At 39.7% G+C, this 25006-nt stretch overlaps 1 protein-coding gene across 4 annotated transcripts in view; it reads right to left on the bottom strand.

The window, feature by feature from the left end:
- Nucleotides 1-25006, bottom strand: part of EPHA6 (EPH receptor A6) — a 603925-nt gene that overhangs the window by 36202 nt on the left and 542717 nt on the right. For all 4 annotated transcript variants that reach the window (XM_064728221.1, XM_064728244.1, XM_064728211.1 and 1 more), the window contains 2 exons: nucleotides 21310-21371; nucleotides 11351-11560 (listed from right to left, as the gene is read on the bottom strand). In XM_064728221.1, coding sequence (XP_064584291.1) covers nucleotides 11351-11560; nucleotides 21310-21371 — 272 coding nt within the window. The remainder of the gene's footprint in view (nucleotides 1-11350; nucleotides 11561-21309; nucleotides 21372-25006) is intronic.

Raw genomic sequence — 25006 nt, 5'->3', positions numbered from 1 at the left:
GCTGGCTTACTCTAGTGCAAGTATCAGAGAAAGCCCAGAGTTAATTCAATTAGCACACGGAATAAAATTGCCATTTTAACCTGGAAACTCAATGCCCATCTCTGATCCTAAAGCCAAGGGAGACTGTGGGAATCCTGCTTCCATTCTTACTCAAAAGAGCTGGCTACAGGAATATTTTTACATGACATATGAAACTGGAAATTCTGCAAAATAAAATTTCAAGGCTACCTGGTTAAGCACAAAAAAAATTAAATAGAATAATTAAATGTGTGTAATTACACAGTGTTAATTAGAGATGCTGGAATAGGGATCCTTGACTCCCCTGGATGATTTGTAGGGTGCTCTACTGACTTCCTCCCCTTTTAACAACTCCAAATGTTTACTGGGTAAATCTAGACCAATGTATGATATATTCTTTCAGTTTAGAACAACACAACTGAATCATTGTTACTCAAGACAGATACACACCAGCTCTTTCAACTTCTGGGAATACATTTTCAGCCCTAATCAGCATCTGCACATTTGAAAAGTATCCTGAGTAAACCACAGTCCCAGAACAGGAGCTGTTTCCTTTTAAAACACATTTGAATTACTTCACTCCTGTAGTGAACTATACTAAACTTATTAGGAAAAGATTAGGCAGAGAGCTATTCCTGAGAAAATTCTATCAAAAATCTGACCAAGGGAAAAAAGACCAAATTAAACTTTATATCAAGAACATTTACTTAAAGATAGTAGTGAGTTTGAGTTTTTGAATGACTCAGTTTGCCAAATCTTTTACTCCACAAAACTGACCCTGGTCCTCACTGAATGAATTTCTGACATTTGAACTACAAACCAAAAGCCTCATACGACACAGGCAATTATATGAACTTGTGAAATATTTTACAGGAGACAACAAAAAGAAACCATGAGGTTTCTTAAGAGTAAAAATTATTTTTCTCCCCCAAGTCCTCACAACTGAAAACAAAATTCCACAGCTCTAGAGCAGAAAAAAGTGAAACAAGGAGCCAAGAACACAAAAATATAATTTCTTTTTCATGCACTAATACACACAGTTACTGCACACATATTTTGGAATTACTTTAAATGTAGTAAATATGAAGTTGTGCAGTTTTGGTTTTTTTAAAATCTGTTAATGAAGAGATGGGAGGCACAAGAATCTGTGAGCCCTCAGGCTGAGGAGGATGCAGCCACAGTGAGGCAGTCAAGGACAAGACACCAGATTTGCCTCTAGAGCACGTCCAAAAGCGCAAGGAACAGATCAAATATTTTAGATTCTAAGGGCAAAATCCCACAGTGCTTAGTCAGGCACAGCTCCCATTGGCCTCAACAGGAGTTTTGCCTGAGTGGGTACTGAGCAAGGACTGTGATGTCTGACCTAATTTTATCAGAGTCACGCCAACCTAGCACGTTTTTCAGCCAGACGAGCACCGTGCCGCAATATTCCTGCGACATTCTGCTGAAAGGGAAAACCAGGAACCACAAACTGTGAATCATCCTCCCCTCCCAACCCCCCTTACAAAGAAGGGAAGAACTCACAGCTGGGCAAGAAGCTGCTATCCTCAAAGTCTGCCAAACAGCAACAATAAAAAAGAATGCAAGGAACTGAAAGTTTACCATTGCAAAGTTTTGAAAATCTGATCGATAAGGAAAGCACACAAGCGAGGTTCCCAAGTGCTCGTGTATGGCTGAAGATAGTCTAGCTTTCATTCTTGTAAGCAAACAGGCAACAGTGAAAAGCTTCTTTCTGTGGTTATCCTTCTGATTTAGGGCAAATCAAAATTCCTACATGGTCACTGGAAATTCCTCTGGTTGATTTCACTGGGGATTAATTTAGGTGAATAACTAGGTCAGTCTTAGTCCCAAGTTAACATTTCTATTACAGAAATATGAAAGTAGATTAAGTTTAACACATGTGTCTACCTTGCTTCAGAAACTTCCTTCTGTAATTACAGAATCCCATTTACAACAACTTTGATATCATGTACAGGAGAAATATTAGAATTATTATCAAAGTGAGCAGAAAAATTCATCAGCATGTGAGACGTGCATTTTTTTTTACTTCCTACTACTAGCTGAAGTGAATACCAAAATCTTGACACAACAGCAATCAGGCCACAGGTTCCCCCAGAAGAGATTATGAAACATCAGTACTGCATCTAAACACAAAAGCAAAAATCATACTAGGCTAGAACTCTCCCATTTCATATTTTACTGCATCTACCCTTTGGCAGATTCTTCATATAAAGAGTATCTGAGCAATATGGAAAAATACTCTTTTGTTATCTGTGAACTCTTCCATCACTAATGTATCCTAAACCCTCCCAGGTGTGCAATATTACCCAGAGAAGCAGGCAGAATCACAGAATCATTTAATTTGGAAAACACCTCTAAGTTCATCCAGTCCACTCATTCATTACCCCATCACCACTGAAACACATCCCTAAGTACCACATCCACATGGTGACTCAACATATCCATAATGCTGATATTTGCCCCCAGAAAATCCCCACTTGCTCTCTTTGCCTAAGTAAAAGAAGAAAAGGAATCTTGGTTTTCCCCAGACTTCTGTTTTGAAGATTGGACATCAGAATCCCAGGCTAAAATCAATTAGGGTCAAGTCCTTGCTAAATTAACAGAATTTGTTTTCTGTGTTACCATTTATTTGCATGGAACACGAACATAGATAGCATCTCTGAAATTTTAATGCTTCTTTCGCATTTGATAAATTGCAAATTGATGACAGTCATTAAGAAACAGGCCTAGCCAGTCACAAGCAAATACAATGCAAGGTAATTCCTCAGGAACCAGTTAGAAAACCCTTCACCCCTTAAAACACAGTGCAACCATATGTCAGATCTTTAGCACACAGGAATTCCCAACTCTGAAAAACAAACAGGATTTCATCACAATCCAGCAGCACCGCTGAGAATTTTCCATCTCTTCCAGGGTCACAACTCTTGGCTGTCCAGCTGACACAGCCAGCTCAGAGCAACCCTCAGCACAGCAGGGCAAACCAGACAGAACCATCAGTGACCCACAGCAGCTGCAGACACAGGATGAGTCTCCTCCTCTCCAAGCTCCTTCCACGGGAGCTTTGAAACCTTCACCTGAACTGTGCCTGAACAACTGACTGCTTTTAAATAACCAAGTCCAACAGGTGGTTGGTTTTGCTTTTTTGGTTTTTTTTTCTTTTGACTAGAGTCAAGAATTCATTTAATTATACTCATGGACATAACACATCCTGCTGTGTAATATGTCAAGATTTAATTATGAAGCTTTACAAAAGCCTGGTGAAGCCAAGTGCTTCAAATTTTCAACCCAGAAGTTTTATATGCCTGTATGCAGAGTAGTTACTTTATACAGTGGTATTTAATGTGGCTCATAAATTCCCATTGAGAGTGGTACAACAAATGAAAACGAAAAATCATCCAGATCTTATTTCCTTTCACCTAGCAATAACTAAATAAAGGAGTTAGAGCTGAGCTGTTTGGCTCACTGGAGCTGAATGGTTTTCTTTCCCCAGTAAATTTCCTACCTCTTGTAAGCACACAGTAAACAAATTTTATAACAGTTCCTTAACTCATCTTTGAAAGGCACCAGTAGTTTTTAATGAGAAGAAAAAAAAAACACCTACATGAATAAGCTACATTCTTTTTCAAGGCTTTCAAGAGATTGTCCTGCTTGTTATATAGATCAAAATACCATAACCTATGGGAATTACTGTCAGCTGACAGCACCTGCTTTGACCTTAATGGACTGCCCTGATGCTCATTAAACAGTGCATCAGGAGCTGTGCATAGTGCAGGTGGGTTCCAGCACAGGAAAGGTATTTTATGATTTACTGCACCTTGGTTGATACAATGAATACTAAAATCCCAAGTGAACTGTGATCCTTCATTTGCAATAAACAAAACAGGCATTCAAGATTACATTCATTCACAGAATTAGCAACAGGGCAATAACTTTGGTTTTATGCCAGTACACTTTTTTAGTCCTAAGTGTGGACAGGACTGTTCTGTGTGAATAAAGATCTCACTAAAAATGTATAAGCACGTTCTGCATGTTTACAATAGCTTCTTCAATTGTAGCTTGAAAATTACAATTCTCATTCAAAATTATAAATGCATGTAATCAAATCCCAGCTGTGTCTGAAATTAGATTAATATTCTGAAAATTGTTAGCTTTAAAAAAAATTCTATTAACAGTATGAGGAATTAACAACAAAATGACTGCTCATAGTATGCAGCACATGTACTCACACACACAGAAGTGTACTGCTTACAATTATTGGGCTGGTTTCCAAGGAGAACAGTGTGCACAGATAATTTTTCAAGGTTTTCATGCCCAGCTGAGAGATCAGTAATTTTGGGGCCTTGGTCAGCCTGATGTCTTTTCAAAAACAGCACCTGTAGCTTTCTGACATTCACAATCCTCTTTTAACTCTTACTTCAGAAATTATTTGTGAGTGCATTGAATTTTTTCACCTCCTCTGGCCTCGAACAGCTACTTAAGACTGCTCAGAGATGTAACACTGCATCTTTGTGTGGATTGAATACTGGCAAGTTTTGAATCTTACAACAAAGACAGACTTGACACTCTTGACTATCTATGGGAGGACAAAATGCAACCACCTTCAGGGTTAAATGCCACAAACAGATTCATCAATTATCTCCTAAGATGCAAAGATCTCCAAGAGCACCAGCACTACAGATCTGTAAATAGTTCATTCTCAATCCTATGAAACATTTGTAAATAAAACCACTGAGAGATGTTCAGGGAGTCAAACTGAGAAATACCACAAGCACATACATGGAGAGTTCAAAACTCAAATTTGAGAATATGAAAATGGGAGGAGGAGCCAGAGAAACAAAAAGCTGAAATCCAAGCTAAAAGAAAGGCATAGCTTCCAAATCTTTAAAGGCAACATCCTTTAGATTGATTACGCTACAATAGATTCTTCTGATTTGAAATTAAATTGGATTACAATGAATGATGGATGTTGCTTTGAAAGCCACATTAGGAATGAAGTATAAAATACCACCTTTTTTACAGCCAAACTTGTGTTGAATTCATCAACATCATAATTTTGGGAATGAAAAACTGAAATGCAAATTTCCAACTGTATTTCTCTGCCAAATCCATATTTGGAGTACCTACTTGGAGTAATGTGGAAGAAAAAAGCAGGGATGAGATTAAGTTTTATAATTGAATTTGATCATTAAGCTCCTTTTAAATTTCTGCACATCTAAATGCAAATTTGCATGCATTCTCAAAACTCAAATGACTGTGGAAGTGAGTACTCACAGAATGCAAAGTTTGACAAAACATGGAGAGAGTTTAATTTTACATAAATGTTTCATTCCTGTCCTGGGACCTTCTTCCTAAGGGTCTGCCTTTGTTTTGGTCTTTCATAGCCTGTTTGTTTCTATTACTAAATTTAAGTAGGGTTAAATAAGCCAGAAAAACTCTTGGATGAACTTGGGATCACAGCTGGATAAAAGCTGAAGACAGAAACTGAAAATTAATATTTCCAAATGTTTAAATTTCGTCACATATTTTCATCTTCAGGGGCCGCTACACACAACAAAAATAAATAAAATAAACAGCAAGCACCACACCCTGCACCGAATGGCTCAGTTTGGGATTCCTGTTACTTTTAAACACACAGCTACTAATTGAAAGTCATCAACCTCACGCTGGTACAGCTCAAGAGGCAAAAAGTCTTCTTCCAAGACACTCCATCCTTTGGCTACTTGTCCCTGAGGATGCTCTGCCCAGGGCACCACGGCAGATGACAGAGGCTTGAAGAGGGCAGATTCAGAGTCTCCAGCCCCAGGCATCCTCTGAGAGCAGGGAATGGATCCAGCTGGAGTGGCACTCGTGGCACTGGCTCATCTCACCACCAGTGGACACAAATCCCACCACACACCTCAAAACCAGTGACTGCAATTCTCACAACTGGACACATCAGCACAGCTCTTGTGAACTTGCTCCCTGCCCACATTCTGAGATATTCACTCTCTTCTTCAAAATATTGATGTGAGAGTCCCAGCAGAGGAATTGCTGCTGTTACACTGCAGTAAAAGCAAACCTTTGCCCAGCTAAGAGCAGAGACTGGCAGCAGCAGCAGCTGGGTTCCTGCCCAAGAGCACAAGAATCCTGATGAGACAAGGTGGCACCAAGTGCCCTATCCATAGACAACCCCTTTGGGATCCCACTGAGGTCTGTGGCTTTAGTCTGGCAAATAATATTATAATCTCACACAGTACCCTTGGAAGGATATTTTATTTTTTTAACATTCAATCTAAACCTCCTCTGCAGCAACTTGATGATTGCTCTCATTCTGTCACTCGTTAGCAGGAGCAGAGGCTGAGCCCCCCCTGGCTCCTTTCAGGGAGTTTGGAGAGCCACAAGGTCCCCCCTGAGCCTCCTTTCCTGCAGGCTGAGCCCCCTCAGCCCCTCCTCACCCTTCACGCTGTGTCACACAAGGAGCTCAAGGGTTGACACCAATTATGCTCAACCTTAGGTCACCAATGGGTTTTAAGAAAACAGGCTAATGCAGACCTTTGCAGCTTCTTTTTCTCAATGGTTGCCAATAACCAATTTACTCTACAGTCCACGATTAATTCTAACCCTAAGCAAATACCCACGCAACCTGCTTGCAACAGCACAGTTTGTTCAGAAACTATTGCTAACATCTCAAATTAACTGGAAAATCATTTGCATCTTGTTTTACTTTCAGCAGATTAAACCTTCTCTCCCCAAACCTGTTACTTGTGTACCACTCAGGGAAATCCGAAATTGTCTTGCAAAGTGGAAAGTATATAACAAAGTAAAAAAATATGAATGTCTCATCCTGATTCCCTCAGAGTTTTGCTACTTGGTATTATTAATAAAGATTATTGGCATCAATCTTTGCTCCTCTAATAAGTCTGAAATCTTCCTGGATGGGTTATTTCACCCAACTGGCTTGAGAAGAGTCAGACCCATGAAGTTTACAATGTGATTCAGAAAATACAATGCAATAAATCAATTCTCCAACTACTATTATGGAAAGAAGAAAATATTTCATATGGTAAGGCTGAATGAATGAATTCAGGATGAATTCACAAATAAAGCTGATAGAAGAAATCTGGAATACATTTCTTTATCATATAATTCTGTTTGTAGCAGCTTTTTGTCTTGCTAAAAATCAGATTTAATGCAGACTATTAAGGTGTCACCTGTAGGAGAAATACCAGTTTAGTCCTTTTTGCAGTAGTGCCACAAATTCTGTTCTGATTATAAATATTTTGCTGTATGTAAAGAGTTGTTCTGGGGCCATGCGGTTCCTTTTAAAATACATGTGAACCCTGACCATGTTTTAAACTAAATGAATCTACAACAACTAGGTCAGTCTATCTAAAAGCAGTAATGCAAGCGCCTAGATGTCCTCTGTATGGACAGAAATGCTTGTTTATATACTAGAAATGTCCTTTTATGACTAAGTGTTGCCTTGGAAACCATTACTAAAAATGAAAGTTTTGTCTCCAAAGGCAAAACCCACATAGTACTCAATTATCCCAAAGTTTGCTTTATATTTTCCTGATTGATCTGGAACACAGAGATGTGCAGTCAAATTTTCCTGGCTTTTAATTCCTCCTTCCTGTTCTAAAATGGTATCTTGCTGTAATTTTTTTTTTTTATTCCAGGTAACAAACAGGAATCAATATTTTATTTCCTAAAAACCCTCTAATCAAAGATATATTTACAACCTTTGTCTCAATAGGCTGGAAGACAAAAAAAGTACATTCATACAGTAATTGACCACTGCATCATAGATATAAAAGTCTATTTTTGGCTTACAGTGTATTGTAGATAATCTCCAAGGAAAACATCCAATTCTACCCTTCAGTTCCTGACACCAGGACTAAGACAAAAAGGGGAAGATCAAATAATCAGTTTTCTCTGAGCACTGACAGTGCTGTACAGAGAGATGTGAGGCTAAAATACTACTTTTCCAAATGCAGACCCACCCTGTGGATTTCTTACATTTACAGATACAGGGCTGTTATCAATAAAAATCTCTGTGGAGGGGAAACATGAATTCTAAAATCACCAGAATATTTGAGAGAACACTGAGGGTTTAACTTTCACATATTGGAAACTAAAGAGTTGCTAGAAGATCCTCCAGGAATACACACGGCCTGCTGCTGGGAAGATGCTCATGAGGGGGAAAAGAGTCAGTGCCAAAATGCTGGGCAGTGAGAGCTGCAGGAGGATTTGGCACCCAGTGTGGGCCTCCTGTCCCTTCTGCTACCATGAAAGCCTTCCCTGAGTCCTCCCCAGGCATTGTGACAAATCCTTTCTTCTTTGTGTCCCCGCCCAATTTTGGTCAGAGTTGTGCTGAGTCCTTTTAAAACCTGACAGGGTTTTTGACTTCCTGCTGAGCGTTCCTAGAGAGAAATCTGCTGGACTTGCTCAAGGGGAACAAGACCCCAAGGACAGAGCTCATGGAAGGCAAGAGCATCCCACAGAAACCTGGCTGTGTGACACAAGATGGACTGCAGCTGTCAGTCTGTCCTCAGGAATGAGGGAAGGACACTTCCCAAGGACCACAGGTGACAGGAAGAACTGGGCAGGCTCGGCCACAATGACTAAAACAGCCAGTGTGTGAGGACACACTTGCAAGGACAGGAAAGCTGAAGGAATAAGTGATTAGAAACGCTTTCCATTTCCCTTATACCTCTTTGAACTCTTGCCATTTACAAAGTTTTTTGTTCATGTCATAATGGCCTACAGCATTTCCCCACCTTAGTTTCAAAGCTTTTTGATCTTTGGTGGGGTTCATGGTCCAAACAGATTCCCCTTGGATGCCTGGCTGCCACGGGGAGCTGCCACTGCCACCAGCCTCTGTGACATCCCCTCCTGCTGGCCTTGCTCCTCCAAATGCACCTCCCAGCACCATTTGGCACTCCAGCACCAGCTGCAGCCTCGGCAGCACGGAGCAGTGGCTCTGAGGCACTCCTGAGCTCTACACCTACACCAGGCTCTCACGTTTGGGTGGAAAGGAAAACAGGGAGCATTTCAACAAAGCCTGTTCTACAATTTCAAGGAAGTCTTTCAGCACAGATAAAGGAAAAAAGGAATATGTCATGGCACTGTTTGTGTTTTTCACAGCACAGCACATCCTGATTAAAAGCAGCTCTAGCCATGATGACCAGGACAGGCACTGACTATTCTGTAAAATCAATTGTTCTGTAGAAAATTACAGGATAAATAATAGCTGAAAGCCTCCAATTTTCATTTGGTGTCTTCCCTGGCCATTCCCAGTGCCTGGAACCAGCTGGGCCCATTATCCTGGGCTCAGAGCTGAGATTGTCCCTTGACTCCTGTAATGGGGCACTTGGTGCCAGCTGAGCTCCTCACCAGGGCCATCAGCCAGCCCCTGCTCATGTGAGAACCTGCTCAGCTGCAGCCATGTTCATCTTCCCTTGCAAACCTCTTACTGAGAAGCAGTGGGAAGGAAAACAGGTTTTGACAACTAAATGAAGGAAATCTTTGCTATAAAGTGAAATCTGGGGTCTTTTTTCCCCCCAGCTGGCATATTAAAACCAATACAAAACCTTGTAAAGTGACTTGTTTTCCTCTAAGTTAGCTTGCAGTTCTGTATAGAACTTCTTAGAAATGGAAGTTGCAGCAAAATTATCATAACACCTCTATTTTAGGCCTAAACTAAAAGTAAATATATTATTCTACATATATAAATATATAAGATCTAAAATCCCATTACAATATCTTAATTGAATTCAGTAGATGCACCACAATACTTACTGCAGTACAGAGAAATTAGATGAGTTCCTTGTTTTGGCCATACATCACTTTTTAAAGTGGAATAGAAAAAAAAGGGTAAAATAAATTATTTAATGTTCATTTATCTTCTCTATTACAATTCTGTCACTGTGCCCTACCATGGGAATATACAAATTCTGCACATTTTGTGAGAGTAGGAATGAGAATGCAATCTGCCTCTGAAATAGTTTTAGTTTAAATGATAGAGGTGAAAGTTACTAAAAAATCAGCTTGCAATTAACTGTTGTGATAATAATTGCATCTGAAATGTAGTTTGGTATCAGGAAAAATGGTGTATTGGAACTTGTCATTTGTCACATTCAAGAATTTTTCACTTCACTGGAACCCCCCTACAACACCACAAACCAAAATAACCCTCCCCAACTCCCCTCACCCAAACCCCATTTTCCAAGGAATTAAGTATTCATAAACTGAGACTTAAACCATGCAAAGAAGGTCCTAAATGTCCTGCTAAAAAATAAACTTCAGTGAAATAAAATTAAAATTCTAATTTATGAATGCCAGGCTTGCATTGGCAGCATGCTTCCAAAAGTGAAGCTGGTAAGAGTCTCTCCTCTCCCATCCCTCTTTCACAAACACATCCTTGTAAAGGAACACAAATTGCCAGAAGAGGAAACATCATGGGAAAAGAGCCTCCACAGCCAACAAAACCACAAAGAATGAAAAAGGCCTCCCACTTGTACTTGCACATTTGCTTAAAATAAACTTTTGCCAAAGTTTCTTAACACATCCCTTAGCCAAAAATCAAAACAACTTCCCTTAGCACTGTGTTTGCTGAATCACATGACTGAGAAGGGAACAAAGCCAACTCCAACTGTTCTTCCTGTGGCACAGACAAATCTGAAACTGGAATACTGTCAGAACCCAGGACAATCCTCTGGCTGCCCTGGAGGGCTCAGAGACCTTGGCATGGAGTCAAAGACACCAGTGCCTTCGATTTTAACCCATTGAAACATTGCCAGCTTTGTGTGAAGATCTGCAAGCCACAAGGGTTGAATAGAATGACAGTGAATTTATCACAGGGTGGAAAAGTAGAATTTTGGGGGTTTAGAATGGGGGTTCAAGAGGCAAGATGGAGGAATCTGGGCATGTCCTGTGTTTCTTTTTCTTCTTCTTGCCCTCCATCTTCTGCTGTGATGGTGACACTTCTGGACTGGTTTAAAGTAGAGACAGACTGTCTAACATAGGTGATAGGTATTGGGAAATTACTGTAAATAATGTACACGTAGTTCTTAGTATAAAAAACTAACACTGCCCAGAGGGTGGTCAGTGTGCCTCAACCTGACCTGCCAGACAGACCTCCACAGAGAAAGAATGTATTAGAGAAGAGAAAACAAACAACCTTGAGAACCACAGACCCAACTTCTTCTTCGACTGCAGAGCTACGAAAAAAGACTTTTTAATACCTCAGGAGCCATTCCAACAACACGAAACCCGAGAGAACAGAAGAGGCACCAGGCAATCAGCTGCTCAGATCAGATAAGAAACTCACGCTTGTGGTGTAGGCAGCCTCGGGGTCGTCCTCCAGCACCCGTGAGAGGCCGAAGTCGGAGACCTTGCACATGAGGTTGCTGTTGACCAGGATGTTGCGCGCCGCCAGGTCCCGGTGCACGTAGCCCATGTCCGACAGGTACTTCATGCCCGAGGCGATGCCCCGCAGCATGCCCACCAGCTGGATCACCGTGAAGTGCCCGTCGTGCTTCTGCAAGGGGACACACAGCTCAGACACCTCCCTTTGTTTCATCCCAGTGAGACCAACCTCAGCTCTGATTTACAACACTTCTGCTCCACGGATTTTAGGAACTTATTGTGATTGCGTTCAAAAGCTGCCCACTTGCAAGCTTGTTTTTTTTCAAGGACTTAAGCTGCTTGGCAGTGCATCCCATCCCATCTCTCATTGTGCAGCTTCTCCCCCTCTCCTCCACATTTTCACACATTTCACAGCCTTCCTACTGACAACATTTAATTGCTTTCATACTTGGTTACTATGAAAGCCTTCCCCCAACGCTATTTTTATTACAAGAACGAGAAAGGACACAAATTTCTTCACCTATGGCCTCAGGAAACAAAGAACCCCATTTTTATTGTCTCTGACTTGATTGTCTGCTGTTACCTCACTTTTACAGTATTTTTTTAGGGAGGGTTTTTTTGTAAAAAAAAAAAAAAATCCCAAAATATCCTGAAAGAAATTTTGGATCTTTAGCTCATGCTGCTTGTGCACCTTATACCTAATCTCTGAACACTGGATCAAATGAGGTAGAATTCAGGAATTCAGCTTTGCCAAAATTTTCCTGGCAGATTAAGGTTAAGCTCAGACCCATGAATGCATCAAACTTCTTGATACCTTCTGAAATCAACTGTAAATAAAACTTATGCCATTAACTGTGCTTGCCCAGCTGGGCAGCCTGGCTGGGCCTCAGTTTCTCCATCTGCAGCATCAAAGTTAACACTTCTCTATGCCCTGCTTCAGACAGCTCCTGAATTATGTGGCAGTGGGCACCTGCACAGAAATGTGACTGCAGGCTCCCTGCCTTGTTTACACCTGCCCTCTCTACCATTCACAGCACACTGCTTTTAGGAATATTTTTATAGTGACCTCAAGTGGCAGACATTTAGCTTCTCATGGATTATTCAGTGACCCAAGGCTTTTTATGTTCACAGGAACGGCCAAACAAAAACAACTCCTGCAAACATTTTCCATTTTCTCTTTCAACACTTCTAGCATTGGGCTACAGACAAATAACAAGTTCTGATCAGCATTCAGGACACTTGTATTGCTTAGCTCATGCATTTAAGCAAGGTTATTTTTATAGGGGAGAAGCTTACAGGAAGTTCAGCAAATTCATTAGATTCATCAAAGCAACAGGCTGAACTATGCTTATCTTTATCCCTGGTCAGCAAAGTATTTCAGCATTCCCATAATGATTCAATGACTCGGGGCCTATATACAGCTAGTCAGGATATGAACATTTAAAGACTACAACAAAAATCAGAAAGAAAATGGTAAAAGGAGGATACAAGCATACCTTGTCAGCTAGATGACCTCACTGCCTTATTATACTACTCAGCAACATTTGTATTGAAGGAGCAGTGCCAAACACCACAGCCACCTCCCGTGAAAGCACATTTAATAACACCTCTTTAAAACCAGCTATTTATAACTGATTTAGAGCAATTTTTCCCCCTTGAATGTGTCAGTGCTTTATGTCAGGGTAGTAAAGCTGCTCTGTCTCTAAAATCTCCTCCAAAGGGGAGGCTGCTCTCCCCAAGGAGGCCGCAGCCTCCCTCACTGTCACCATCAAGGCCAGGGATGAGCACCTGGTCCTGCAGAGGACACTCAGCTGAGGCTCAAAACACAACTTCCATGAGTCCTAAAGTATCAGGGACAGATATTTTCAATAAACTCATTCCATCCAGCCATTAAGCAAGGAGGGACAAAAGATTACATTCTTAACTACTTTAAGCTGCTTCCTGTAAAGGAAGGACAGGAATTCTAGACAATATTTTTGTAATGAGGCCATATGGGATTTCTGGGTTTGCCTTTTATTTAATAATTCTGATTGTTCTATTGATTAAAAAATTAGAAAGGTAGTTGCCAACAGTTGGTACTCTTCACACTTACCATGTCCGGATTACTTCTTTCAGCCAACCGTAAAATCAGGATTTGGAACAAAGTGCCACCTGAGTTTTGCAAAATGACCATTTATGCCCCCTCTACCCCCCACAACAAAGCACCAAACTAAACCAACCCCTCAAACCTCTAGATTTTACCTCCTCCTTAACAGCTCAATTTTTTTCAACAAACCTGAGTCATCTGTAGCACCTCCCTTAACCTTTTGTCTTCTTGGATTGCAAGCATTCACTCCTTCCTTTTTTAATTTCTGCTCTTTCAAAGTTACACCATGCTTGGCTGATTTTTCATAAAACATAACCTTTTGTCTGCTCTTTGCAAGTCTCAGTACTTGCCTTACCAGTGTAGCTGCAATGCCTGACTTTAAAACAATCTCATGCTTTTGCTATTCTCTCCGTCGTTCTTTCAAGTTTTTTTGGGATTCTGCCTTGACACAAAAAGTTAAAGCTTCTTATCTTCACTGTTCAAGAAATGACAGACCTGCTAACGTACCAGCTGCAATTTTATTCTGTCCTCCTCCTCCCTCTGTATGTTTCTCAGAATTCTCTACTGCATCTGTTCTCCTCTCTCTGTTCTCATGCGTGGTTTTATATTTTTTCACTGCCAGCCTTGCAGTTGGACCAACTACATTTCTACTGTCAGCAGAACAGTCTTTTCTCAATCAAGTCTCTTTGTAATCACTTGTGCATCAGTTTCCATGCCAGCTGTATCCCCTTACAATCTATAAACTTATCATTCAATACATCAAAATTTTTTTGATGTAAGCTGATCAGGATACAGACTATGAGCTATACTTAACCTTTGGAAAATTCAGCTAGGTTGATGAAATTATAGCAGGTAGAATCTGACCTCATATTTTCAGCATTTTGCAAGCCCCCAGGTACAATCCTTTGGCAACTTTCCTCTATCTTGTTTCATTCACTTGGCATATAGGGAAATAAAACACTCATCTGACTGATAGCATGGTTGCTACCCAGGGCTTTATTCTGATTCCCACAGCTTAGATTTGAAATATGTTTTTGATAAGATTCCCACTGGGCTGTTAAGGGTGTTAATCAATACTGGCAGCAATTCAGACCTCAGTGGACTCACCACATTTATCCTATCATCCCATTAAATTTTAATCAAGCTTTGATGGCTTTTCTAAATAAACTTTTCTCAACAGCAGGGTATAGATGCAATATCTGAGTAGCTGCTCTTGCATTTACGCAGTCCTTAAAAATGCCCTGAAAAAAATTATTTTTAGTCAGCTACAGTTTGCTTTTAAGAACCTCATGTAAGTGAAATATTCTCCTCATGTTACAGACCTTTCAAGAGCACTAACTTATAATGGGCTGCTGAAGAGGTTCAGTTAATGGAGGGGAAGAAGGAGGATATCCAGACTTTCTCCCATTGCATTCTGCCCTCCAGTTTTTAGCCCCAGTGCCCAGTTTAGTGATTTTCTTCAAGCCTGTGGAATTTTTCATCTTCAGAAGGTTTTTTTCCATTTCACTACCCAGTAATCTTTTGGAGGCATGGCCACTGGATTTTCTGTATTGTTTCTGGAGTTCCATCAATTCCAAAATCCACTTCCTTATGTGCCAAATAACTCAGAAAAATTTTAGGCCTTTATCCTCTGTGCAGAATTTACTACAAATCTAAAAATTTTACTGCAGATTATTTAGATTTCATTTTAGATGGAGAACAGCACTGAAAATGGTGTGTCTGTGTCTAACTTAGATCATATTCACCACTGACACTTGCTACTGGTCGCTGGGTGGAAGATGCAGCTTTTGCTAGGCATTTATTGTTACAGTTTTACTGTGCAAAGTAAATGGTGGGACTTTGTCAAGATGAATCTTCCAAAATTCAAATTGCAGCTTGGTACTTCTTGGAAGTGTAACTCATTCTTCAAGCTATCATGTGTGTCACACTAAAGTTTATATTTTTGGTACTAAATGAGGTCAGCTGATATTTCCTCTTCATTCAACTGCTGACAGAGCTCCATGCAGACTTAATTATTATTAATAGATTCCATTAATTCAATTTCTAATTACTTTAGTTCATTTTAAATGCTAATGAGTGATCCTACACAGAGTGCAGAACAGCCCTACCCCAAACTTCTTTCTATCCAAATTCCATTCCTTCCACACAGGATGTAGCAGAAATTTCATGAAAATCATATTTCTCTAGCTGCTCACAAACATCTCATGTGGGAGAGTTTTAAAGCCTTACTGAAGCCAAAGTTTATGAGATCAACTGCTTCTCCCACAGCCACAAAGCCTGAGCCCTGCTACAAAAGGAAACCAGATCTGTTTGACAGAATTAGCTCTTGACAAATCCATGTTGGCTCACACTTATCTCGCTGTTATCTTTAAGATGCTTAGACTTTGCTTGATAATTTGTTCCAGAAATCTTACAGCCGTTGACATTAAGCTGACTGGCCTGTAATTTCTTGGCTTCTTTTCTCCTCTCTTCTAAAAGACATTCAAAATCCTTTCATTTAAAAGACACTGGCTCTGTTCTGATCTTCTGATTTCTCATTCTTGACAAATTCATAAAGAGCACACTGAGAGAGTCCACATTACCTTTCAAATTCTTTTTGCCCTCAAATACAAGACCATTTGTGAAAAATTTCTTGCTGCTCAGTACTAAGAATATCTTCGGTATTTAATATCTAAGTAAAAAGATCTACATATTAAAAATGCCCAGCATTTCTACAGTAAATTCCCACAACAGCATCAGAAATGTTGTTTCATACATACTTTTAGGAGGGTAAAACATTGCTTGAGAACAAATGCTGGCACTGCAGCATCAGTGAGAGCTTCTCAGTGCAATCTCAGTTCACTTAAATACATGCTGCTTACAATTTCACTATTAAGGTAATGCCATCTTTCAAATTCAATTTCTAATTGCTCAATCCAATTTTAGTGTAAATAAAAAAAAAAAAAAAGTATCAGCAGCTTCCAGGTTCCCAGTGCATGTTTTCTCTTTTACAGACTGATTTTTGAAAGCAAAATGCCACCTTGATCCTGCCAGGAAAGAAACATGCCTCCAATAAATTCAAGTGCCCATGAATACTGCGTGGGAAAGCAAAAGAAGGAATATTAGTTATGAGCTCCAATGTTTTTGCCTCTCTGAATGCAGATAAATAATAACAGGAACCATTAAACTTAGGGAAGGCCATCTGGCTTTCTTCCCCCCACAGCCTACTCTGTCTGGTGAGGCCACGTTAGATGGATATACAACACACACTTTACAACACTGTTCCACAGAATTTGCTGCAAGTGTTCATTTTTGTCTTCTCTCACTTTCCCCCCAAACTTGCTAAATGTGTCTGCCACAGCATCTAAACTGTAGCTGAAAAAAGGGTGAGTGTGATGGCAAAGCTGCTCTGAGAATAACTTCATAACGATTACTGCAAGACACAGCAATATATCACAATATTTTCTCTGTCTAGTAACACTTATCTTAGCCTCTGCTAGGCCAGCCTTGAGGGATTAAAGCTGAATTCCAGGCTTTCATTTGCTGTACAGTCTGCTGCAGCTGGTGCTCTAAGGCAATTAAGTTTATTTCTTATAGACTCTTAGAAAGAAAAAATGAGTGTGGCAGCATTTTCACTTACTATGCTTGCCTGTATATAAATCTAACTTTTTTCTACAAGTATTTTAGTTTTCTGAAGTGAATGGAAATCCATCAGCACCAGTTTTGAGTAGAAGAGAAGAATTACAATGGCAAATAGTAAAAATGAAGGAAGCAAGGTGGTGCTGTGATTACCCAGGTAAAAACATCCCTTCCTTTTACAGCTCTGAGATTCACAAAACTGGCAAGACTGGAGCATCTTTCAAACCTAAATATCTCTGTCTATTCAGCACACCTTGGACACTGAGCAGGAAACTACTCTGGTAGTCTGCAGCTGCAGAAAAATACTGAAAGAAGTTCAGTATTCTGGTGATTACTCTTTTTGGTTCATTTCATGTGATTCTGTGTAGCCAAACACAAATCTCCTCCAAAAGGCAGCTTCCAGACATGTTCCTTTTCTGTGTTTAAATCCAGAAAAGGATTAAATAATTGCCTGGTGCATGAGGAGGTGAGCACAGACCACAGCCAGCTCAGAGCTCTCCAGGAATCATTCTTCCCAAGCAGCCACCTCACCTTCTAACCTGTTCCCCTCCATGTGATGCTAAATCCATTTTTTTTAGCCAAGAATGACCCCTTAAATGAAAACAAAATGGAGCACATGAGATTTTAATCTGAATAGCTCCATGAATCTGTGAGGCACAGGCTTGGAGAGTGGGCTGAGTGGGGGAAGGAGCATTGGGGAAAAAAAAACAACCTTTGGGAAAGGACTTTTGTAGGAATTATTGCAATCATCTCAAAGGCTTGGGTCCAACAACCATCTCCAACCCACAGCAGGGCAAACTGCCAAACTGCTTGCTAAAAAGGTTTTGTGGGTTTTCAGCTTTTTTTTTCTCTACTTCGTGGTTATTCTGCATCTCTCCTGGTTGTCTTTCTGGTCTCTTCTGCAGCCTGTATCCACAAACCTGAGCAAACTGCCCTGTCTAATCACTAACATCTTCCTATCGATACAGAGAGCTGCCCTTTCAACCCTTCTTGCCTTTATTATTTGCCTCACATGCCTGCAGAATAAAGGATTGCTGAGATCTCCGTGACACAGGCAGGTAAAACACAATGACAATGAGCCCCATCCAAAATCTGTGTGTGAAGCTGCTAACAGGAAATTTTACCTGTGTCTCCTCAGTTCCCAAGGGTTAGCCACTTTCCTTCCAGGCACAGATTTCCTCTGTCTGGAAGCTGGAAGAGGCTTCTAGCCCCTGAGGAAATGCTTAGCTGGAAACCCACATCCTTTTTCAGAGAAATCTCTCCAAGTGTTACCAGAAATGAAGCCACATGAACCTCATTTCTGGTCAAACAATTGTTTCATTGATGGCAAATTTCAGGTATACTTTTCTGGGATGATTATCCTACATGTCTCAATCTTATGTGATAAAAAACTCCCAAACAACACTACAAAAAACTAAGTTTCATCTTTTGTAACTGAGTTTTTTATAATTGCAAAAATAATGCAGTATTTCTGAGGAAAATTCAGTGTCAAATGTATCCAGCAATTTAGGATGTCTGATGAAGCACAATCACTGAAATTAATTACCATCATCTTACAAAATTAGTTCTAATTAGCTGATGCCTTCCCACTTCAGAATATCTCTGAAGCAGCTTCATGTTGCAAATCCATGCCAATTTTTTTTTTTTACCCAAAAGCTCAACGTTAGCAGCCAGCATACAGAATATTTTGTGGGGTGGGGAAGACATAATTCAGCTGAGCTTGCTGTTAAATCCATACAAATAGCAGAAAGTGGGCACTGCTGTCTCTAAAGCAAGGAGTAAAGGTTTTTTAGATTTTAGGGGTGAGAGATTAAAGGGTAGGCAGAGGCTTCTGATTCATGGCACAACCTGTACTGGCATGAAAGCAAATATCCCACCACGGCTGTGGGGAGGGTGATGGCAAATGGAATTCTTCCTCTGGAATACCCTCATGTGGGTCACCACAGAATCTCACTTTGAATTTGTAAGACTGCCCCATTTTTGCAGGCTTTTGGAGAAAGACAGATGGAGGGATGTGCTGGGGCATTTCTGCTGGTTGTGGTATGCAGAGAAATATTTCTTAAGGTGAGAAATAGATTTTTTTTACCCTCTGTGTAAAAACACTTTGCACTGGAACAATTGATTCCTTAAATAATAAGAAAGACAGACTATGTGATAAGCCCTTCCAAATCCCACAACATTTGTTATAGTCACTGGACGCCTCTCATTAGGATTGCTAAAGATAAAACCTCTCTGCTGCTTTGTATCTTCACAAAAGCTTTTAAAAATGTGGACTTATATCTGCAGGAAACAACTATTATTAATGAAGCAGCTGGATTTCTTTTTAAATAGGTTACTTTGCAGCCATTTGCTCTGCTAATTATAAACAGAAATGCTGACATATATCTTCAGTGCTTTGGGATGTTGAATATTATCTAAAGTACATTTAAAAAGCCTTTTAGAAGAATAACCCATATCTGAAGTATGAATTGAAGCTGTAAAATAATATACATGAAAAACAGCTGCAGAAATTATTAGCTCACATTTCCCCCCAGCAGTTCTGCTTCCAAATATATCTGATGCAATGTGAGAATCATTGCTCCACAGTAACATCATAATTCTGCTGATGCCACTTTCTATTAAAGTATCCTAATAAGTAGTAACTGTCCTGATACATGAATGCATGTGAAATAAACCTGGAATATAGATATCACACCAGAGCAGTTCAGAGGAAGGTAATTCTCTCTCATGAATTATTTCAGGACTTGGTTCTGTTCTCTTCTGTGAAATTCTCCACGCACACACACATGCACAGAACAATGCTTCAGGCCCAGACAAATCTTCCTGGGGCTCTGCTGAAAAATCACAGAGCAGGAAAGCTGCAGGTGCTCACATCAGGGGCAGCTCCTGTCTGCAGATGGACAGAGACATGAGCCAGAAAGGAAAGGGGAGTAATTCTTAAAAGCCACCCAGTGTCCAAGACATGGATGATACCAAACACTCCATAAAAATAACTTGGTTTTGAGAAATCATCAAATTATCACAGGAAACCACAGGTATGTGTCTGACAACATAACAGATATCTGTCATGTATCTTGACAACGGAAAATAAAAAATATTTGGGAGAGTAGGTGAGGAGGACAACAAAGAAATGTCAGAGAAAAATTCCTATGGAATAATCCAAACCAAACAGTAAAGAGAATCAGGGTCTGGAGGTATTGCTCTTCTCTGGTGGCTTTCCCCCTTCCCAACAAGTACTGCCTCCACGGCTTTCTGAAATGCTGGCTCATTTTCCCTCCTGCTTATTCGCTTTTTACCTCTGAGCAGTTCCTTCCTCCTGCTACCACAGAGGAGCCTTCAATCACCATCACCAAGGTTTTCATGCCAGTGTTTCCACAGCTCTCTGGTGAATGTCTCTCCTTTAGGACACCCTTTCAAACAAGTTTCCAAACCCACAGGCCCCTGACTCCCCACAAGCCCAGATTTAACATTCTGCAGGATGGAAATGACAGAGGGCTACTGAGGGCTGGTGTTTACTTTTTAAAGACAAATCTGAGATACTTGACATTAAAATTATTCACACAGGTTCTTAGGTCAGTGGGTCTCTGGAGCATTTCCAGGGGTTCTGTTAAAAAAGATACTTTTTTAGGGTAAGTTTAGCTCACAGAGGGGGGTCATCCTTTCCTTTTACGTTTCTAAAAAGAATTAAATACAATTTAATTCTTTAGCCCTTCTTTAATGTTTACTAAGGACCTTTGGGGGTTAATTAATGCCAGGACAATTCACCCATGAACTGTTTTCTAATTCAATTGGTTAAATGCAAGTAGCCATAAATATTATAAATCAATTACTGAGTATATTCTACGCTTCACCAACCAAAAAAATCATAACAGAGTATTTTTGAAGGTGATTGAGAAAAATGAACCACTTCCATAAGGCCAGGCATTTATGCTTCAATTCATCTTTTCTTTCACAAAAACAATTTGAAATACATTTTGCTAAATACAGGAACTACTTTTGTAGAAGAAATCAATTATATTCTAAAGTTTAAATCTTTTTTTCCAGCCGTGCTCTAATGTATTACTGTACCTCAGAAACATACCCTGGGGAAAAGGCTTCTATTCTTCACTGGAAATCCATGAATAACATTATGTAGAAATTAATTTATGATAAATGATTTAAAATCTTAAACCTAGAATGGTTTCTGGTTCAAATGTCATCAGAAAATGGCACCTCACCCGCAGGAAGGAGTCAAGGGATCCGTTCTCCATGTATTCAACTACAATCATGACTGGTCTGCCTGCAAAACAGCAAAGAGACACATCAGCATTATGCACATATTGTGGGGCTTTTGCAATTCTAGCTGCCCTGCACAGGTTAGTCACAGTAGCTGAATATATTAAATATTTCCAAAATTCTCATTTATATCACAATCACAATTCCCTGTGTTACTCCTAAGAATTATTTTCTATGCACTTTTTTTTTTTTTTTTGTTCTTACTGGATTAGCTGAATGCACATCATTCACTTTGGTGTATTCTCCCTTAAAAAAATGATCAAAGAAGAGCCTGCTATCTCCAAATAGCAAAACTTGCCATGTAATGTTTTGGAATGTATCTGAATTAAGGCCAAGCCCAAATATTCATAAGCCATGTCTGAGTAATTACAAACTGAGGGTCATAATTTTCCTCTAAAGAATAAAAGTCTCATTGACTTAGGAACATGGGAGACAGATAAAATGGGGTGTCACAAAAACAATTCTCCTAGATCTGCTGTGTGCATTGGGTGTGTATAATCCAGCAAAACTCTGAATTCATGAAAAATTGTGTATATTTTGTAGATACTTAAAATACACACAAATCAAGTGTTACTCAAATCAATGTTTTGCTCAACCAGCACAGTCCCAGGGAGGCACCATATCCAAACTGAAGCAGAACAAGAGATTACATTTATTTTTTGAAAGGATATCCAAATGTGAAGATACACTTTTGAAGTGTGTACTTAACTTAAACGCCATCTCACTGCTGGTACCCTTAAAAAAACCCAAAAACCTCTCTAAGTGCTTGACACGAGAGGGCAATCAGGCTGCCAGCCAGGCTGCACAGCAATTCTTAGAACTATTAATATCCCAAAGCAGCCATTCTACACAAAAAAACTAATGAAAAAGAATGTTAATAAGATTAGGAAGGAGGTGAAAGGGCTTAAAATGGCAGACTTTTCTTTTCCTGGGAATGCCCAACTCTTTTGGGGTTTGTGGAAAACCAGAGCTATGCCAAGTGGTGACACTGAGTCCACCATTTCCCTTCCTCAGTTCCAATATTTTTCAAGCCCAAAAGACTCTTTCATCACATCACTTCTTTTTTTCTCTTCTGCTCAAATTATGTTTGTGATTTTTTTGGATGAGGGGATGAGAAACAAACACAGTCTTGGGCTGCTAAATCATAGAAGGGCATTTTGATTATCCCACCACAATTGTCCATTTCTGTTCAGTTTGGTTAATAGTGGAAGTGTTTATTAAATGTCCACAATGTACAACAGGCCTCAGCCAGGTATTTCTTCTGAGCTGTTACAGTTTACCTTCAGTCTAAAAAACTGAATGATCCATTTCTGTGTTTGCTCCAGCATGCTGACCCAGAGTTTTGGGTTCCTGATAATGCCCATTCACAGAGCTTGGTCTGGTCTTTTTGTAATTCCTATCAATATTCCCTCATTTCCTCTAATAAAATTTGTGATTATTTCTGCATTGACTCTCATGTTCACATCTTACATTAATAAAACATTTCATAGTGTTGTCACAATACAACTTTTTTTTTTGTGTATGTGTGTGTGTAAATGCCCAGATGCCTTGATAAGTCTTTTTGGAAAGCCCTTGGAAGTGAGAAGAATAACCAGCTTCTTTCTTTTTAGCTGAATGTTTAGCCTCAGCTGCTGAGGTGCATCTGCCCCCAAATCAGTTATTTTCATCTGCACCCATCAGTTATACCCTGGTTTTGCAATATAAACTTAAAAGATACATCACTTTTAAGCTCTTAGAGATCAGAGGTTTTAAAAATTCATGTTTCCTTTAGTTCAGTTTGCTAATGATGACTGGTTGTACAGCCCACTCTCTTTAGTTTCAAGCACACGAATGCCCCAGATTCCCTTCCCTTTATCATTTCCTTACTGTCACAGGGCTGACACCTCCACATGAAAGGAAAATCCTAAAACCCAGAGAAGTAAATAACCTGCAGCCTGATGCTAGAGAATCTTCCATTGTGCAAAACCCTCTTGAGCAAGTAGTCATTTCTGAATTGATGCAGACAATAGCATTTTTCAATAAGTAGGGGTGTAAAGCTGGCTTTCAGAGATGGCATATTCAATCAGAAATTTCTCTTTCTGGGTAAATCAACAACTAAAACACCTGTACAGATAATTTGCATTTGAAGGGAAGGACAAATGGAGCGTTAGAACAGCACCCCTGGTTTCCTGTGGGGAATCCTTTAGCACTCTACACTTTCCAGAAGCTGTAACTTTCTCTAGAGGTTCACAGGCCCTCATTGCAGCTTTTGTGCTCCTTAGATTCACATCCTTCAACACAAATTATTTTCATACTTGCTAAGCAGAACTATTAATTCTCCTACATTATCTCACAAAATATTCTTCCCTCCAAAAACCCCCACCTGTATTTCCTTTTGCTCTGACCCTATGCTCCTAGGTTAAAGTAACTATGAAATATATTTATATGCAATCATCTGTGGATTTAAAGAAGATATTTTGGTAATTTTTTTCACTGGACAATGAGGTTTTAAAGCATTCAATTTGAAAGACTTGAAATGACATGCCTTAACATAAAACCAGCTCTTCCAAGTGACAGCACAGGAATGGCACTAAATACACCAAAAAGTGCAGCATTTGCCTTCTAACAGGTTGCTGTATATCAGAAAATCAGCAAATCATGAATAAACTCAGTCACTTAGGCTGATAGCTTCCCACTGACTCATTCTGTATCACTTGCCATGCTACCTAAATTTGAAATGAAATTGAGGTGGGATTTTGTCAAGATACCAAAATGTGTCATGACACCATGAAAATAAACCTGGCTCCATCACTTTATTATCTCAAGCAAAAATCTTTAATCTGGACACAAACCTAAATTCTCAAATAATCTGGTCCTTAGTGTGACAGCACTTGATAAAAGCCACCTGATTTTGACCCAAGTCTAATGCATCCCTGGAGCTATTTATGTATTCCAAGCCAGACTGTGACAGTGACATTTTTAGTCAGCACAGAATTTGTCTTTGGAGCACCTGTGGATTAAAAATGTCTCAGCTGTTGTTAGGGCGGCTTGAAGACTTAAGAAGTGAAAAACTCTGGTACACAGCAGGACCCAGAGGGAAGTTTTACCATCAAAGTGGCAACACTGGCTCTATTGCCAGTGTGTTATCCTTTACAGAGTAGTGCAATCTGAGTCCAGAAAAACTTGTGTGTGCTGGACCCCTGTACAAACACAAAATATCGCTTTAGTTTTTAAGAGGATTACAAAACTGACTTCAAAAATAGTACTGGGAGATTTCTAAACTAGAGTAGTGTTTGCATCTAAATAAATTTTTAAAAAGGCCTATTACTTAGATTACAAAAATGCATGCTGTTCTCATGGCACTAAAAATTCTTCATCCTCAAAACAAGATCAAGAATGAATAAATGGGAGTGGAGCAGAGAAGTCTCTGAGACAGAGAAGCAAGTTAATTTTACAGCCAAGAGCCACACAAGAAAAGGAATGGAAAAAGGACACTGAAAAAGGTGTCAGCTGAAGGTTTGGAATCAAGGAGCTAAAAACTGTGGGTGCTGTCCTGAGAACCCTAAATACAAATTTTACACACTGCATATATCACATTTATAATTTGCAGCACGTTATAACAGATGCATCATTTTACTACTTATTTAAGATAACAACATG

Source organism: Zonotrichia leucophrys, chromosome 1 (assembly GCF_028769735.1).
Source record: "Zonotrichia leucophrys gambelii isolate GWCS_2022_RI chromosome 1, RI_Zleu_2.0, whole genome shotgun sequence".
Lineage (NCBI taxonomy): Eukaryota > Metazoa > Chordata > Aves > Passeriformes > Passerellidae > Zonotrichia > Zonotrichia leucophrys.
This window is presented reverse-complemented; position numbering and strand designations above follow the sequence as displayed.